The following is a 19,670-nucleotide window of genomic DNA, read 5'->3' on the forward strand; positions in this document are numbered from 1 at the left end:
TACCCGTGAATTGAGGGAATGAGGAGATGTTACTTTTTACGCTGATATATTAGGAATATGCATTAACAAAGGGCAGAGACGAATGTTTAAATCCCAAAAAATTCTGAAATATTAATGGAAGTTTAGAAATTCATCATCTTTAAATCATGTGTTTAATGGTTTTCTTGCTAGTTTTATAAGAATTAACCATGAATTGAGTGAATGAGGAGATGTTACTTTTTACGCACGTAGATATAATTGTCCTAGCTCTCAATTCTTTTTTAGTGTGTTGCACTCGTCTACCTTATCGAAAAATCCGTTATCCTTTGACCTTTCCACAATTCCAGGGCCTAGGTGTTTATCTTGCTTGATTTTGGCAATTAATTTACTTTCATCAATGTGCATCTTGTGGTATTTGAGGTATCAGCAACTGTTGTGAAAATGGAATTTTAGTTCGCAACCTCCTATTCATGTGCAAAGGGATGGTGATAAATGCCAAATGACTGGTGCATCTATTTCCATACTTGAGCAAGGCAATATTAGTATCCTGATTACTATCTTACCATTTTTTAATGAATGCCGTTGCTGTCTGGACATATCTTTCAACTTGGCCATTCGATTTAAGATAATTATAGGGCTGTAGCAATTATTCTGAACTTCCAGTCATTGGCAAATTATTTGAACTCTTGAGAATTCATTGAATTTTTTCGGCAATTACTGTAGTAAAATATCAGTTTCAGTAAAAACCTAATCAAGGTTTTATTCAGCAAGAATAACACAGTTTAAGTAAACAACTTAAGTGTTGCCACGACAAATACAATTATTAAAATTAAGATCAACAACATAGTATGTTTATACCACATTCACCCCCACTAAAAATCGATTAGTATCTGATGTAGTCATTTAGATAGGCTGGTAGCCTTCGCTGCCGTCCACGTGGAGAACCTTTCTGTGGAGATGGACTCTTGGGTTGTTCAGAGACACTCTTACTCGAATTAGGTATGCCCTTATCTTGCCCTGTCTCTTCATCGCATGAGGAGTTTTGTGATGTCAGTTCTCCGGAGTCAATAGATGGGCTCAAGGGAGGTCCGTCAAGCTTGACTGGGAAGTCCCCTCTTGGAGCCAAATGTCTAATGGAAACACTTGATTCTTGCCCATTGGGAAGCTTTACATATGCATAGTCTGGATTTGCCTCTATTAATTCGACTTCCTGAACAATCGGGTCATACTTGCTGTGCCGCAAATGGTTTTTCATTAAAACTTGACCTGGTTTAGTTAACCATGTAGGCAAGGAGCGACCATTGAAAGATCTTCTGGGATGAGTGAACATACGTTCATGTGGGGTAGCATTTGTTGAGGTGCACAACAGTGATCTAATAGAGTGAAGTGCTGACTGAAGCACTTCTTCCCATTGTTCTGTCTTTAACCCTTTTGACTTTAAGGTCAAAAGTACAGTCTTCCATATTATTCCATTGTATCTTTCGACCTGACCATTTCCTTGGGGGCTGTAGGCAGTAGTTCTACTTGTAGCAATGCCTAAGGAGGTGAGAAATGATTTCAGTTCATGTGACATGAACGAAGCTCCTCTGTCGGAATGTATATAAGCTGGTGTACCAAAGAGCGAAAACACCATAGTCAATACTCTCACAACAGTAGATGCCGAAATATCTGTACAAGGAAATGCAAAAGGGAACCTTGAATATTCATCAACAATAGTCAGTAGAAAACGGTTCTTGGATGAGCTAGGTAAGGGTCCTTTGAAGTCTAAGCTTAATCTCTCAAATGGAGAAGTTGCCTTTATAAGCTGCCCTTCATTTCTACAGAATCGAGGTTTTAATTCATTGCAGCAGGTGCAAGAATTAATCACTCCTTTAATTTCTTCTAGTGTGTAGGGCAGGTTTTTAGCTCTAACCCAGTGGTGCATTCTTGTTACACCCGGATGACATAAAGCATCATGTAGTTCTTTGAGGTTCATTCTTCCCTCTAAGTAGGTACTTGCTGTAATCCTCGACATTGTGTCTGCAGTTGTGTTTTGGTTGCCTGGTCGGTAAATGATATCGAATTTGTAATTAGCTAATTCAAGTCGCCATCTCATAATTTTCTCATTCTTTATTTTACTTGAGTGATACTGATCAAACATGAAGGCAACAGACCTCTGGTCAGTGATGACCTCAAAATGTCTTCCGATAAGGTAGTGTCTCCAGTTCCTCAGTGATTCCACAATAGCATAAGCTTCCTTCTCAACAGAGGAATGTCTTTGCTCAGCTGCATTAAGTGTCCTAGAGAAAAAGGCAATGGGACGTTCGGCTTGACTCAGGGTGGCCCCAATGGCAAACTCTGAAGCGTCAGTTTCTACTCGAAAAGGTGTATTTTCTTCTATTGCAGAGTGTGATGCCTCTGCTACATCTTTCTTGAGTGAATTGAATGTTGTCACAGCTTCTTCAGACAGCGGGAATGGTCCTTTTACCAGAAAAGGGCGAATCTTCTCTGAAAATTTGGGAATCCATCGGCAATAGTGAGCAAACATACCTAAGGTTCTCTGAAGGGCTGGCATGTCATTTGGGACAGGTAGGTTCATCAAAGGTGCAAGCCTATCCGGATCAGGCTTTATAACTCTATCTTCGATCAGATATCCTAATATTTTCACAGATTTAGTTGAATATTTACATTTATCTTGGTTTAATGTCAGATTATACTTTTCTACTGCACCTAAAAATCTTTCCAAATTTTGGTCATGTTCCTGTTGGTCATGGCCGCAAACTGTTACATCATCTAGATAAGGAAAAGTACCTTTGAGCTTTTCTTCCTTGATAATTCTGTCAATGTTTCTCTGGAAAGCTGGGACACCGTTAGTTACCCCGAAAGGAATTCTGCGGAACTGGTAAAGTTTTCCAGCAGCTTCAAAAGCAGTATATGGCTTATCTGATTCTAGAATAGGTACTTGGTGATAGGCACTCTTGAGGTCAATGGTGCTGAATATCTTGTATTGTGATACATTCCGTACCAACTCCTCTATTCTTGGGAGAGGGTAGGCATCAAGCATTGTAAATTTATTAATAGTTTGTGAGTAGTCAACTACCATCCTAGGTTTATGATTTTCTCCCTTAACTACAAAAACTTGAGCACGCCATGGTGAGTTACTAGGTTCTATTACACCTTCTTTGAGCAATTTTTCCACTTCAGCAGCGATGAATATTTTGTCGGATTCTGTGTGACGTCTTGACTTAGTTATGACGGGTTTGCAGTCTGGTGTGAGATTGGCAAATAGCGATGCTGCTGGAACTCGAGCAGTAGCTAGTGAGCAGATTTTAAGAGGTGTTTGTTCTCCATGGAATTCTATTTCTACAGATGAGTGACTCTTCAGAAGATCGTGCCCAATCAGGAAGTCAGCACACAGATTTTTCATGATTAACACCTTAATATTTGCATATGTATAGGTCTGAATCTTCAAGGTCAGCGTACCACATCCAGTAACATCAGAACTCAAAGAAGAATTAGCCATGGTTATCTTACCGGAGTAAGGCTTAACGACTATTCCGCATCTCTCCACAAAACGTTCATTCAAGAAACTAAGAGAACTTCCAGTATTGATAAGTGCATTTAGTTCCACTCCATTGATCAATACCTTAGTCATGGATTTTTGAAGGCATAGAGGTGCTGTTACTGCAGAAGCCAAAAACGACGTAGAAGCTGTTGAATTTGTAGATGAATGTTTAAATCTTGATTTACATACTTTTTGGTAATGTCCTTTTTTTCCGCAACCTCTACAGATAATATCCTTTGCTGGGCAAGAGTCCCTTGGGTGCCGTTTGTTACCACAAAAGAAACATTTTTCAGATCGTACCAAAGCAGCTGATGTTGTTGTAGTATCTTCAGGGCTATCTTCTCTATGGTCAGCAGCAGCAACAGGAGTTGAATCTGCTGTATTCAGATAAGACGCTGAATGTAGCTCAGCCAGCTCAAGTGACCTAGCCTGGTCATGGGCCTTCTCTAATGTGACGTTGGTGTTTTCCAGTAATCTTTCTCGAATACGAGAGCTCTTGAGGCCTCGTATGAAAGAATCCCTTATGTACTCATCTTTATATTTATCAGCTGTTACTGCTTGAAATTCACAATCTTTGCTCATTTGTTTTAATACCTGGAGATATTCATCGACTGATTCACCCGTCTGCTGAGTTCTAGATGCTAGGCAGTGTCTTGCAAATATTTCATTTCGTTTTGTGATATATAATGAATCTAGTATTTTGATGGCATCTGAGTAGTTTTCTGAGTCACTAATATACCGAAAGACGTTAGCAGATACATAATTGCAGAGTAATTGCAGTTTACCATCTTCTGAAACCTTGTTCACTTGGCCCAGGAAATTAGCAAATGTTCTTTTCCAGTGTTTCCACTTCGATTCAGCACCCACATGTGAAGGGTCAGTATCAAATCTTTCTGGCTTTAAAAGCTGTTCCATCTTACTAAAGAATTCTTGCTGAATAAATTGTAGTAAAATATCAGTTTCAGTAAAAACCTAATCAAGGTTTTATTCAGCAAGAATAACACAGTTTAAGTAAACAACTTAAGTGTTGCCACGACAAATACAATTATTAAAATTAAGATCAACAACATAGTATGTTTATACCACAATTACAACTTCTGGGATACCGTGAGTTGTAAATAATTGTTTTAAGAACTTTATTATTGCTTATATGGTAAGCGCACTGGCGCAATTATAAGTAGACAGAAGAAAAACGATCTGCGCGTTTACACGACGTTTAAGGTTACAATGGTACCGATCGTACATGCGCTGTGTAAACGGGAAATTACGATTATACTGTTGAAAGTAAACGCGCGAGTAGCTGTCACCGTAGTCAGCACATTTGTAGTGTAAAGGATAGGCATTACGCCATATGATTGCATATTAGCGTATTTACACGACGTTTTAGGATACGATGGTACGCAAAATTGTCGGTAAATGCGCGGTGAAAACAGGGGATTACGAATGTAACACGGAAGTGTCAACGAGCAAGTGGTTGCGACCATTGTCACAAAGTTCATAGCGTAAAGGGGACTCAGGAAGCTAGGAAGACTATCTTTCTACACTCTTCCTTAATCGCAATACCATTTCCGTTACGAATGAATGCGAAAAAAATTCAAGAATTGCGTACAAAAAATTGAAGGATTATACAATGTTGATCGAAAGGAAAAAAATGATCACCCTTATACTCACAATCACGAACATGCATATTATGTATGTGCATGCTCACAATTATCGAATTAAAGCCCTATTTTTGGGGGATGATTACAATTCTGACCATTATCTAGTAATAATATTTATTATACGGAATAATGCCCTTTCTTAAAACATAGCAATATACATAGTTCCATTAGAGAACATAGGCGCCAACTCCATGCGGCTTGAGGGGGCGCGAGCCCCCTCAAAAATCCGTTATGGGTGTGAGGAAAAAATGTGTCAGGCTGGTCGATTTTCCCCGAAGTGTCCTGATATCGAGATTCGATTAATCAGGGTTCTCTTGTTGATCATATGACTCTTCTAAAATGCTTAAAAAACTTAAAACTCACTACTTTGAAAATTTCCCGGGGCAAGATCCCCGGTTTGGGCCCCAACAATATTTTTTGTAAGCCTGTTAGAGAATAATAAATATGTAATAATAATAGTACACGGTGTACCAAGAGTTATTTCCTAATTAAACGATCCCAAGTTAGGAAGAGATCGCTAATGGCATAGGACGATTCCTAACCAATTGAAGTTAAAAAAAAGTATTCCTTATCAACCATTAAAGTAAAAATAAATCTCATAAAAACTGTTACAACTGCCCATGATTTTCCATCCATCTAAAATTTGGCAAATCACATACACCTATGTCCCAAGGAAATGGAGACTGAGCTCCCATATATCACGGAACATAGTGAACTTGCGCACCTATTTGGTATCGCCATTAATAATAGGGAATGAGCAGTGTGAGATTACCACATTAATTATACCCACTAGCATTTAGTATCCATTCTACAGTGCAAATATAGATGCTATTGGATATAATAAAAGCTGACAGGCAATCTGGCATTTCTTGAGTTGGATTCTTCGTAATCTCCTCATAGTTTCACTGAGGTATTTCATTCAAAAAAACCAGTCCGATCTCAGAACATTGAAGACTTCCCAAACTTCATGAAAAATCTGTTTTCGCAACTTAATGGCTCTGCTAAGCTAACCCTGTCACACAATTAGTATGTTGATATGGAAATACACAGGCCTGTTACTCTCTAATTCAGTACTACAATGCAATGATTGTTTAGTATCAACAAGGGTGGAGTTCACTCCAGACCAAACCACATGCACACACGGAAGTCATACGTCCATTCCCTCCCAGCCACATATGAGACATTTTCTGAGGGTGCCATAAGGCTTGAAATTTCAGTATGGGATTTAAAACTTAATTAGGGTGACAAAGTGACTGTACAAATGTCAAATTACAGAAAAATCTGGTAACAATGTGGGTCTTAGGGGATGGAGTCTGTCCCCACATAATAGGCAACATGTGCTATCACTGGATACAAAAAAGCAGCACAAAAAGCTCAAGATGAACCACACATTAGGTCTTGACAACCATCATATGAAAGATGTTAGTAAATTACTTTGTTCTTGAGCATAAACCTAAAGACAGGAAAAAGCTACCAGAGACTCTTTTACTTATTTTAACTCACTCCATTAAAATATGTACGTATTTTCTACCACTTTGAATATTAAAAACATGGCTACATTAACTTATCTTTCAAAAGGGTTCAAACCAAGTTTCCATTTCCAATCCATTTCTATAATTTCACTGACTTCATTTTAATGGCAAAGAAGTTTTACATAGGAAATGGAATAATGCTGCAAGTTATACTTTGAAATGAAGTCTTAACAGAAGAACTAAAGTCCAATGGCCCCAAGTCTGTGCCACTCAATGCCTTTCAGCCCAGAAATGCAAAATGCCTACCGAACCTCTCTAGTGCAGCAACACTGCACATTAGACACAATTCTCATCTTTTTGCTGCACCTCTGGAGTTTTTCCCGGACCATCTTCCAATTTACCATACCAGAGAATGGAACTAAGTGCTAATTTTATTTCCCCGACTGGTACGAACCCTGTTTAACATTTCAGAAATTAGCAATTATCTCACTCCCCCCGATTGCAACCAATGCAAAGAAATTATGAAATGCGAGGTTCTCCACAGCTGAAGAGGCCATAATGAGTGCAAAGTGATGAAGTGCAAATATCCACCTCCTTCAAATCATATTCATGTGCAATTTACTCTCATTATATTGTACCATAAGCAACATATTTGTTTTATGTGTCACAATTCAGCATTAATAGAATCCTACAGGAAACCAACTCTGTTCAAACCAAAGGATGTTAATTGAAGTATGCTATCAGTTGGAGCACAGTTTTCTGGGTATTCCAACAGCATTTGTCTGTAACTAGAGTACCCTGTAAACTGCAGTCATCATGAGCATTGTCGTGCAAACCTTAGCAGGAATTGCATATCACGAGTTTTTATCATATTTGGTTAACATATTATACCATCAATACATAATACTCACCTTCCACTTAAACGCACAAATTATACAAATATCTCAAGCCAACAAGAAATAGCAAAGAGAGCAGTTCTTAAAAATATTTATTTCACTACCTCAATGGAAGATCTCTTGCACACTGGAAGTTCAAATTTTTTAAATTAACAGTAAAAACATTTTGACAGCTATAATAAAATTGAATTTAAATTACATGAAAAGACATAGATAAAATATTATCTTATAAATTCACAATTGGAATGTCTGATACATAACTTAATTGACAAACTACACTGGTATACTCTTTACAAAAGATAGTAACTCAGGAAGCAACATAAGTTAATGCATTTTCATAATATATACAAGACTATGAAAAAAATAAAATTTCTATGACATTCTCATAATACTGATTATTAACATTGGAGTTTTCAAAAATTCTCAAATGTTCGAACACATTCACCACTTACTGAATTATTACAATCTTGGAAAAAACATCCTTCTAACAGCTGTAACATGGTTTACATACCAGACCATCACGAAAATCTGAATCTTTATGAGATTTCTCTCAACTCATTAGTCACTTTGTACTTGAGCTCCTCTTCATCATCACATACTTCAGTAGTGACTAACACATCGCCACGGATGTGTTCAGAAGCATTTTCATCACGGTGAGCCATGGACATCTGCAATAAAAAAGTGAACATAACTTTGAAGTATTTATTACATAAAATCTCAAAGAATACCTCAGAAAATATTTCAACTAGCAAAAATACAAACTCAAATCCAGAAAAACAAATGCTAAGCAAATGGGATATTACAGTGAGAGTTCTACGTCACACCGTTTAATGTCATTTCGCAATAACGTCACGAAAATTTTGAGACCATCATTCGTTTATCGCACCTTCGCTTTGCGATAACGTCAAGGCTTTTAAATTTTGCGCGAGAAAAAAAACGCAAAGCGGCGTGCGTTGCAGGTTGTTCGTTTTGTGGGCGGTAATACAGTTCCCAGTTCCAATACAGTGGAATTCCCATCGTAAAAAATGCCCCAGATATGATACGCTAAAATTTTTTCGCGTAGGAATTGTTAGGTCTAGGAGCCGATATTAACTTTTTACATTGTTTCTTATGGGATATTATGTTTCGATTAACGTCATTTCGTTTATCGTCACATTTTTCAGGAACGGTAAGTGACGTTAAGTGAGGACTCATTGTATTATGAACAGTACATTTTGAAAGTAACTACCTACTTGAGCCAATATATGGTGTAAATTGCCTTTCAATACCATCCTAAATATTTCCCCGAGGGTTTAACAAAGGATTTAACCTGAAAGCAACAGCTGAAGACAAATAGGAAAAGAACATTTACTTTGAACTTTCCACACTGATAATTATCAACCATGTTTTCAACACTGAATCAAGGATAATGATGTAAGTATCAAAACCATGGTGTGTAATTATGGTCACTCTGGAACAAACAAAGCGAAGTTTATTTCACCTAATGGTGGTTCCACCACGTAGAACTGTTAAGTTTAAACAGAATCAGGAAAATAGAAGTAAATATCCAATTCTTGACTGAATAACACTAAACACTTGTGAGGAGATCAAGTACTTGGTTAGACATTGCACAAAATATAAACCCTAAGCATATATTGAACCAATTTTGGCTTCATCTCAATGAGGCTTGACCTAAAGCTTGGGTGATTACTGATGTTTGAGAGAAAACTAAAATCTATTGTATTCAAGAAGGGGTCAAAATTTAAATATTGCAACAATTTACACCCTCAACCCCTGACATTGGGATTCCTTTTACAACTGTCTGGTATCATTAACTTCAATTGATGAGACCTCATAAAATACCCACCATTTCATTTTTCCAAAATTCAATAACACCATAAAATTTTCCAATAGCACTTCAGATTTTTGCGGGACAATGTTTTCGCCAAATATTACAAAGTCATTTTACTTTCAACTTTAAGTGTTATCACAAACAGAGACTCTAATGATCAAGTTTTTCAACAATTTTGTCCAACTATTTACACCCCACTTCATTTAAAGTCATTACGGCTATGTGACGTCGTTCAATTAGAACACAAGCAAACAATTACACACTGAATACAATCCTGGAAAGTATGTCTGATGGGTGGCAATATAAACGTGTCCTGCAAAAATTATTTTCCGCACATAGTGAAAAATAATAATGAAGATAAAAATATATGTTATAACAACAAGTACAAATCCAGTACTAACATGTGAAATGGTGATACTCTCCTCTTGCGTAGGAGACCTCAGTAAGCCTGAAGAAGCTAATGAGGCTGCATCATTGGTGACAACAGGAGAAGGAGATGAGCACAGATGTTCCACAACACGAATCACAGAGCCATGTTGAATCTGACCCATTGCTAACTTCATCATTTGCTGTTGAGATTTGCTAAAATGCACAACATCACTACTAGATAAAGATGATGAATTACTAGTATTGGATATAGGGTACGATGCAGACATATTGGGTCTAATGTTGGCTGAACCATCACTTGGAAAGAGAATATTATGAGATGAGGTTATCGTGTCTCCATTAGATGAGAGAGCACTTTCGGGCTCCAGAGTCACTTCATCTTCCTTTCCATCAGGATCATTTTCACACGAAGCATTTCTACTGTGTGGTCCAGGTATATATGCTTGCCATGGAGACACCACAACATTCGACAAATGATGCATCTAAAGGGGAGATAAATTGTATTATTAAATACCAATCACCACAAAATATTGAGAGCATCATGATATACTTATTATGTCGAAAATAATTATTCATACATCATGTTCCAATATGTTGCAACTGTTTATCACAGTACCTCCAAAGAAGTTCAAAATTCATTTTTGAAATAACTTTGATATGACATTTAGTATTTAAGGATGATCATAATTTGGAGGCTCGTTAATTGGGAATTATAATTACCTAAAAACTACCACTTTTCTTAAGCCATATCAATTCAAATTTTGTTGGAGTTCACAAAGACTAAGTGCACTGACATTGCTGTAAGAGGGAGCGAGGACTTCTTATTGAAGTCAATGGATAAAATGTCACTGATAAAATGATATTCTTTGTAAGATTTTTAATGAATTCAATTGATTCTTTGTCATGAGTAGACAAATTGAGTCCATCCCTCAAAATTAATGACAAAGATTACATCCATAAATTAGAAAGTTGACAAAGAATCATGGAAATATTATACTCACGGGTATCTGCTGAATAATCCCTTCCAAAGAAGAACTATACATGAAGTGTTGCTGCTGAGATTCACTAAGGCTATCTCCTTGGTGGTTGAGAAGTGGGCTTCTATCAGGAATAATTATTTCCTTTGAATCCTCAATAGATGGGGCAGAGTGAACACTGAGGATTATGGGACCTTCATCAAGCTCCTCAAATGAAAAAAATTACAATTATTCATTACTAAAACAACGAAGTCAAATCAAGTGAAAGAATGGAGAGACAAAGAGAAAAGGGAGCACGACTTTCTCTACCATTGACCTTACTGCACAAGATAAACATAACAATAAAGTTATACTGAGTACAAATGTTTTCAGTGGACAGTTTCTAGAAAGAACACTTGGAACAGCAAGTTAATGCAAGGATTCAGCCAGCAATTGACTCTAATGATGAGAATACAAGGCTTACCCACCAAGAATTTTTTCCACAATTACAGTCCCTCTTATTCCTTAACACTAAAAGGACAGCAGGGGTAGTTTGACCCATTTTCAAAGTTAAAATTATATTTTCTCTTATTAAAATTATCTTTTAAAATTTAGAAACTTTTTCACTTTCTTTGTTCTGATCTAAAATTTGATATATCCTTGATCGCGCACTGTGATCATGGATGCACGTCCCGCAGCAGTGGCAACCCAGGCAACTTGTGCGAGATGCGACTACGTGGCGTGGTGCCTGACAGTGTAGTTCCAATGTCGAGCAGTGGTTTTGAAGCATTCGTGCAAACCACCTTTCTGTATCGAAACCAGGCCTAATATGGAGCATTATTAATGCAAATACAACCAAGTTATTCCCGCTAAAAAGTTTGCGAACTGGCGAAGAAAGCTCTCAATGAGTCCGGGAAGCACACTAACATAACAGAATAAATGCATAAATAATAATACATTGTTTGTTTTAGGTAAATTATGATCTTTACAAGACATTTAAATAAAATTTTGGGTTATCCATGTTATCTCATTATTCATGCTGTCTCTCCCCATCATTAGCCTGGATAATCGGGAGCGTGCTGTATTTACTTATCAAACGACAGTTTACTACATGAATTTGAGACTGTGCACTCCATGTTAACTTCATTTCTAACAGATCGCCAGAAATTACAGAGATTAAGGACTCTTGGTGAAGGTTTTCCGGCGTTGGAAACTCGCCATGGTGAGTGCCAACACCAAAATGGTGTTGATGACCACCACCATGGTGCGGCTGAGGTCACTGTTGTTTTAACTTCGTCTTTATTCAGAATAAGGCATCGTGCGTTTAAACTTCCACGCAATATCGCTTTGACACTCTCCATTTTCAAAGCAATTGACCTCTTTCAATTCCTCTACTAGGTTTATGGTTTTTCTTGATAAATTCTTGATTTTTCTACACGCATTCCTATTTTTTGCCATATTCTCTTGGTTTTTACTCTGTATGGCTCTATCTAAATCACCTTCTACTGCTGAACTGTATTCCTGAGACGCAGAAGGCCTACGACTGCGGGGAGGGAACGAAGCCACTGTGTTTGAGACTCTATAGCGGACCCTTTTATGTGTTGATGCTATTCATGCGCAACTCGGCCACCGCTCCATTTCTCCCCCGTGAATACCGATGACCTTGAAGGCTTTAGCGTAGACCCTCTACCTGGAAGTCAATCGCCCGATAACCTATGACGGCAAAAATACATCTCAAACCGTATTGCTGAAAAAAAACTCATTTCACTAGCCCCAAGCTTAATTAACGATCTAAATTATTTATTATCATTCTGTTAAGGAGACGAGATAAATTCCTTCGGTAGGCGGGCTATGTGGACCCAATGACGAGTAATACTTTTGGCCATTGCACAGCAATGGATTTTGATTAATATATAGACAAAAAAGAAGATATAAGGCAAGCAATGATATTAATAGGCGTAAAATGATAGAAATTTCGTGTGTACTTAGCGCAAGTTCACGTTTTATCACGAGAGCGTTTAAGATTTGTGATTAGGCTACACTGCGTTGCAATGTTTCCCCGAGGAACGAATTTGCGCTATATAGAAATTGCGCTAATCGAAATTGCACTATACGAGACATGGGTGTAATGCCTCTAAAGACAAAAAAGGGCACAGGACACAAAAGCGAACATTTTTTCATGACTTATTAAAAAGATTTGAAATTATGAAACTCGATTTTACGAAGTGCCAATTTTCCGGTCCCACTGACTTCGTATAATCGAGAGTTTTCTGTACATAGGTAGCTGATCCACAGCTGGATGATTTTACTTGTGAATGTAAGTTCATTTACAAAAACATGAAAACAGGGTTTGTAATATTTCTAACCCTGCCGCGTGAACGGCGGTGAAATATACAAGAATTGCCATGAGAAAAAATTCCCCTGGACCGGGAATCAAACCGCGGACCTTTGGCTTTCCAGGCCACTGCACAGACCACCACACTATCCAGGTTCTTTAATTCTGATGGCAATTATACTGAGGCTCATGGCACTAGGTGTTAGGCCCTCGCGGTCCATCAAGGATGGCAACGCGAGGTAGAAAGGACTTCCAAGAAGCCACAGCCGGTTGAGTGGCCCGGAAAGCCAAAGGTCCGTGGTTCGATTCCCGGTCCAGGGGAATTTTTATCATGGCAATTCTTGTATATGAAAACAGGGACAAAGGGCATTCCAAAACAAAAATGACAATTACTATGAACCACCTAAACTTACCGGAGTTCTTAAAGGATCCAAGTCTGATTCAACTTGCAGAGCCGACCCTTCACTGTCATTGTTACAAATCTCAGATAGATGCTCCTCAACAAGAACCAATTTGCTGGTTTTATCTAATTCAACATTGCTAGCCATTTTATTCCCTTTCTTTGAGTTAGGAGCAGCACCTTTATTTAAAGATTTCTGCAAAAAAAGACTATTTCAATAAACTGTGTAGATAATGTATTTGAGAAAGAGCATACATCCATTCATACATTCCCACAGCATTGTGAGCACACATATAGATACATATAAGTTGAGAGAAAGGGAAAGAAAGGGATAGGAACACACAACACCCATATAAAAGGGCAATGGTAAAGTCGAAAATAGTACAGGCCAAAAATAATAGGGCGAAAATGTGGCCTGACTAGAACAGTCGAAGGCAGGTTGGGATAAAGAATTTAATACATGTGTAGTGCGTGTTCCTGATGATGACTTACATTTGAATCACTTATGCATTAAAGTCGACCCATTCCCTGAAGTATAGCATTCAGCAGTGAATATGCACATATACTTGGAGATGATTACATTTAATTGGGGCCCACCAGAAGAGACAGTATGTGTGTGTTGCTCGCAACAATGAATGCAATAACATTGCTGCTTAAGAAGGATCATCATTTCAAAATCTATCATGCTTCACTCATGCACACATGAAAAAGTCAAGCTCGATTCTTACATCATTTTTCTTTTTTGAGCGCTGGCTGGTGGAAGTTTTTGCAGTTTTCTCAGTACTGGAGCAATCAGCAGTCTCACCATTTGTGCGATGTGACCTCTTAACGCCAATGTTGCCTGTTGCAGGAATTGCACCATGTTCATGATCTGCCATATGGGTAATATAATTTTCCTTCTTAATCGAGCGAAAGGAGCAAAGATGGCAACTGAACATTAACCCATCATCTTGACCTGGTAGGAAAAGATATTAACATAATAATTACTAACATAAACTACCAAAATTTATTACAGCGATTTCTTTTTCTTGACCTTAATTAATTAATGATGATTAACATTTCAGAGTGTTACCTATATCCAGAGACATTGATCATCAGCAAATTTTGTTTTTTTAAATTGAACACTACTTTATTATAAACATGGACCAAATATTGTCCCATTGCTGTTACTATTGCTATGGTATTTCCAAGGTATAATGGAAGCTCGTTTTAGTGAGTACAGTATATAGCAAGGTTCACATAGTAACAAGTGATTGGCAGTGTACCATCAAAAAGCCTGCGATTTACTTACATGAAACAATATGGATATATCAAGGGTTCTAAGTCCAAGCCACCCTATGCCCTTGGTATTACGAGATATAATGCCTCAGAGCATCGCATAACGAGTTAAGCTGTAATTACCACATAACCACCTGTAAGAGACACACCCCTATTTTCAGCACCGAAGCTAAAGAAAAAATTTTTTGTGGTTTTTTTTATCCTATTGCACGATGTTACAGACGTATGCCTGGACTTTTGACAGTTATCAAAATTTCCACTTTCAACACTAAAAATTTGCGTGGCATTTTTCAACTAAATATACATGATATGTATGGTGCTCGTAGATAAGCAGGTACTCACTTGTAGTCTTAACCTTATGATGCTTACAAGGGAGGGTCGGGTTGTATACCTCGGATCCAAATATCCATGGATAATGCCTTTCACCTTATACTTCGGATCCAAATTCTTTGTAGAAATTGAATGAGTCCAAAATTTTAAATCAATGTTTTCGTGTATACAATGTCCTATTAGAGGGAGTAGAGAGTTTCCAATCCTCTTTTCGCATCTGCAATTGCACTGCGATGCTTGTCCTACTTACGAACAATTTTGTTCAAAATCTCTCATATGATTATAGCAATAGAATTTCAGCCATTGTAAATTTGAAGGCAAAACATGACACGCACAGTGTGAATCTTCCCAAGAGATTGAACAACAATCGGGGGAATCTCAGCGCTGTAGGATAATAACCATGTCGTAGATTTAACATAACCACACTCAGCCCTCCATTAGCCTATGCCTCTGCCATTTTTTTTCCTTTCCAAGACCCCACAGAGCATAAATCACTTGCCTCAAAGGAAAATATCAAGTTACATGGAAACAATGGAGACATGTTTCATCCTTACCCTGCCTCACCAACTGACCTTTTTAGGTCTTAAAGGGTTCAATTCTCCCAGTTTCTGGAGGCCGATCAAAGCAAGATCTTGCCTTGATTGCCTTCACATGAGCCTATGCTTACTGTTTATGAGTGTCTTGGATTGCACTGCACGACTGCGCAGCATGTTCACAGAACCTGCATCCTGCTAAAAAACATCCTGCATTGTGGGATATAACTGTTTGGTGCTGTGTATGGGATATTGTTGCTGCCATTGCCACCCAGGCAATCCCAGATCTGTAATCACATCGCTACTCTGTGCAGGAAACAGCCACTGATACATGGTTGTTGGAGGGGAGCACCAACAATTGTTATGCCATATTTCATTCACAAACTTACACAAATACACAATTAAAAGGCAAACAATCTTATTCCTAAGTGAAATGGCACTGCTACAAAAGAAAATTGGTAAAAAAAAGGTGAATAAGAGAATTGAAAGGCTTCAACCTTTACCTTAGGATATAACGAGAGATTTTACAGAGATTATGAGGTATTGATGATGGTTTTCCGGGTTTACTGTAAACCCGGAAAACCATCACCAATCAACTAACCGCGGAAGCCTCCGTAATATTATGAGGTATTGCTAAACTGAACTTCCACAGTATTTCAATACAATTTAAATAATACACTAGGGAATAAAGGGATGATTTTTTATTGTTACAAAAAGAACTAGAAATGGACCAGTAGCAACATGATGTATCGGTAAAAAAATTCAACAGATACCATAATCAATATCATCAATTTTTTTAAAATTAAATTTCTTAACACATGGGGCCACAAATGCCAAGGAATATCTTTTTCATCTACCAATGTAATACATGAAAGACTTTTATCAGGGAGGTGTATTTGGCATCAGGAATTAAATTATATATGCATGAAGATAGATGAGTAAGTAAAAACGAACTAGAACATTTCACTGTAAATTGCAAATTTTGAAGTTCTTTCATTGACAAGCATTAATTTTTTAATTTGTAAAAAGGAAGTTTTTATATTTTCAGTTGCATTTTGAGAGAGACCAACCACAGACTTAATAATCCTCAGGAACTAAATAAACATAAGAACTGAACCACAAACAAATCTCTAAAAAAGCATTTTAGGGCCATGAAATTTCAATTGATTTCATTATTTCTGAAAAAATTGAGAATTTCAACAAAAAATCCTCATTGCCAGACAGTAACTCTAAAAAATAACTGAACAGCCACAAAGAACATTCACAAAGTGCCCCCTATAATTTTGTTTAACTTATCTAATGCCAATATCTACAGGCTAACACCAATAGGTGGGGTGGGAGGGGGAACTTCAGCAAAACTTTTGATGAATAATTTACTCAAATTTATCAAGGAAAAGGAATCAAAACCGAACTTTTCCCTATAAAATAATGTAACTACACCTGAAAAATGAAGCTGTATTAAACAGGACAATTATCTATTTACCTGGATGTTTATTCTTTAGGTGTGTCTTGTAAGTGCTGGACTGAATGCATGCATATGAGCAGTAAGGACATTTATATGGTTTTTCCCCAGAGTGACGCATCTTGTGGCGACGCAATGTATTATGATCAGCTGTTCTGTAATCACATGCATCACACTGGAATGGCTTCTCACCTACATATTCAGTACAAGAGAATAAAAAATATTAGAGCACTTAGCATAACATCAATATAATAAAAATAAACTATCACTAACTGAAATTTGAAATTTTCTTTCTCTCCTTAAGTGAAGTGAAAGTAAAATCAAATATAGCAGTAACCTGATAATATTTTAAGTATTCAAATTGGATGAGGATTCATTACTTACTCCTCTGAGAATCAGCGAACATCTAGCACTTTGGACTGGCCTCAAACAATTTTACTAAATAGAAGTTTTGAAATTAATAAGGTTCTGTACATCTTTCAAGTGTTATATATAAGTGAGAACTGTTCCGTGGAAAGCTCATGTCTTGGTCTATCATATTAATGCCATTGAGTCTATTCAACGCAACTTTGTTCATGTGGTTTCCAAAAACTATTGGTAACATGAAGTCTATAGCTATTCTAGTGTTTTGCTAATAATTAATCTTCCTTCCATGTACAAGTGCAGGCAGGGCTCTAATGTTATTTTTATCCATAACCTGTCAAATAACCTGGTTGATTCCTCAGGTTAACTAAGTGAAATGTACATAAGAGTTCCTTCTCATTCCACAAGATGTGAAACTTCTTTTGACAAGTTTTTATTCATGTAATTATACTTACTATTCTCCACTTGAGTTCATTATGCATGATGGAAATTGCCAAAATTTGAAAAAATTTTGAATCTACAGTGAGATTAAAGCTTGAGATTTTCTTTGTAAAGGTTTTTTTCCCGCTTAAGTTTAGGTTCCCAGCACAAAATACTCTATCCATACTAAATTTGCCATGTCAGCAACTAAGAAATTTTGCCATGCTTCCATGCCTATTTTTTTATAACAACACTTGATTCATTTTTATAACAATAAATACATATGTCAATTGGGTGCTCTCATAAAATTCAAAAGGTAATTTTTTTACATGTCTAGATAAGTAAGTTAAAGTTATTTACATACAGTAAACTCTCGATTATACGAAGCAGGATTTTACACAGTTTTCAATTATACGAAGTGATATTGCGGTCCCGGCGAAAAGCCTATGCTTAATACATGGCGCTATTCAATTGTACGAAGTTTCGATCATAGAAATGTTTTGAAATTACGAACCTCAGCTCGGTCCCCAGGAGCAAATGGGATTCGTTTATACGAACTACGGCGAAATATTTGTCATTATTGCTAAACTCGTTAAATACCTCGTGAAGTGATTATTTCTTTGATTGGCTACAACCTTTATCTAGAGCTTGTTAAAATATTGCAATCTTGCAATAAAATATTTCACACGGTAAACAATATTTGCTTTTGCAACCAAAAGATAAAATTAAAAATGCACATTTTTGCTAAAAACAAAATACAGTCATTGGAATACAAAAAAAATGTAAAAATAATATAAAATACAAATATTTTAGTTATTTTAATGCAATTTTAAACATACATTCGCGATTTCGAATATATAAAAAACAAAGTTTGTTTCAGAAAGTTTTAACAAAAACTCAATTAAAATAGTTATATTCAAGTTCCTCCCATATGCTCCCAAATGAACAAGGTGGCTCCCTGACTTGAGGACATCAAAATCCACGTAGAAAAAGTAGAAGGATGGGGAAAGGAGGGAAGAGACATAGAAGACACATTGTGCTGAGGAGGGACATATTGGTAGCGTGTCTAACAAATGATCCATCAAATACACGCCATTATCGAAGATGATGGCGTGTATTTGATGGATCATATATTTGTGTTAGGTGAAAATTTTGATCATGAAAATTGTGCTTCGCAACTGTGACAGACAGAAGCCTAAATTATCAAGTTAATATCTTGTTTTACCTTATTGCATGAGTGCTAGTGCTAGAAGTGCAAATTGTGTGTGGCCATTGATAGCAGGCCCTATGTTGAGGCCAAGGCTCTGCTATCTTCTCAATTTTAGGCGTAGAACTAAGAGATATCTCCATATTTTTGGTATTATCATGAAAGTGTCACGCAAGTGTAAGGAACTTAATATTAATCTACTACAATGCATGATACTACAAGGCCCATAAAAATTGCATCCACTACAACAGAGATCTTGAATCATCTTGAGAAAAGCTCGTGACTCGGTGTATCAAGCATATTAATCGAGAAATCGAGAGGGAGTCTAGTAGTATTTTATCTCACTCGTATCTCAGAAAGTCGTGACTCACAAAGCCTTAAAGGTTTCATACAAGTCACATTCAAAACCAGTATTACCACTTATTCACTATCAATTAAAAACAAATAATAAGCTCAATGCTTCCCTTGGACCAATGGCCATGGAATTACCTATTATTTAATGACAAGCTTCAAAGTGTTTTGAAACTTGTCAACAAGAGAATGTTGTTCAAAAAGGAATGCTTTAAAGTTTAAATTATTTAAAGATTAAATGTTTTACGTCATTAATGAGTATGTG

General features: G+C 37.0%; 2 protein-coding genes across 6 annotated transcripts in view; both read right to left on the reverse strand.

Moving 5' to 3' along the window:
- Nucleotides 1-862: 862 nt before the first annotated feature.
- LOC124154926 lies at nt 863-4,438 on the reverse strand. The gene has a single exon (XM_046528701.1). It carries the CDS (start codon nt 4,436-4,438, stop codon nt 863-865), a length of 3,576 nt encoding a protein of 1,191 aa, XP_046384657.1.
- Nucleotides 4,439-7,627: 3,189 nt separating this feature from the next.
- Nucleotides 7,628-19,670, reverse strand: part of LOC124155522 — a 42,663-nt gene continuing 30,620 nt past the window's right edge. For 4 of the 5 annotated variants that reach the window (XM_046529418.1, XM_046529415.1, XM_046529417.1 and 1 more), the window contains exons 8-13: nt 17,086-17,256; nt 14,190-14,416; nt 13,475-13,657; nt 10,772-10,954; nt 9,785-10,252; nt 7,628-8,220 (exon numbers count right to left, since the gene is read on the reverse strand). In XM_046529418.1, the coding sequence (XP_046385374.1) occupies nt 8,089-8,220; nt 9,785-10,252; nt 10,772-10,954; nt 13,475-13,657; nt 14,190-14,416; nt 17,086-17,256 (1,364 nt within the window). In that variant the 3' untranslated portion in view covers nt 7,628-8,088. The remainder of the gene's footprint in view (nt 8,221-9,784; nt 10,253-10,771; nt 10,955-13,474; nt 13,658-14,189; nt 14,417-17,085; nt 17,257-19,670) is intronic. The other variant, XM_046529419.1, reaches the window with a different exon arrangement.

The sequence above is a fragment of the Ischnura elegans genome, chromosome 3 (assembly GCF_921293095.1).
Source record: "Ischnura elegans chromosome 3, ioIscEleg1.1, whole genome shotgun sequence".
Lineage (NCBI taxonomy): Eukaryota > Metazoa > Arthropoda > Insecta > Odonata > Coenagrionidae > Ischnura > Ischnura elegans.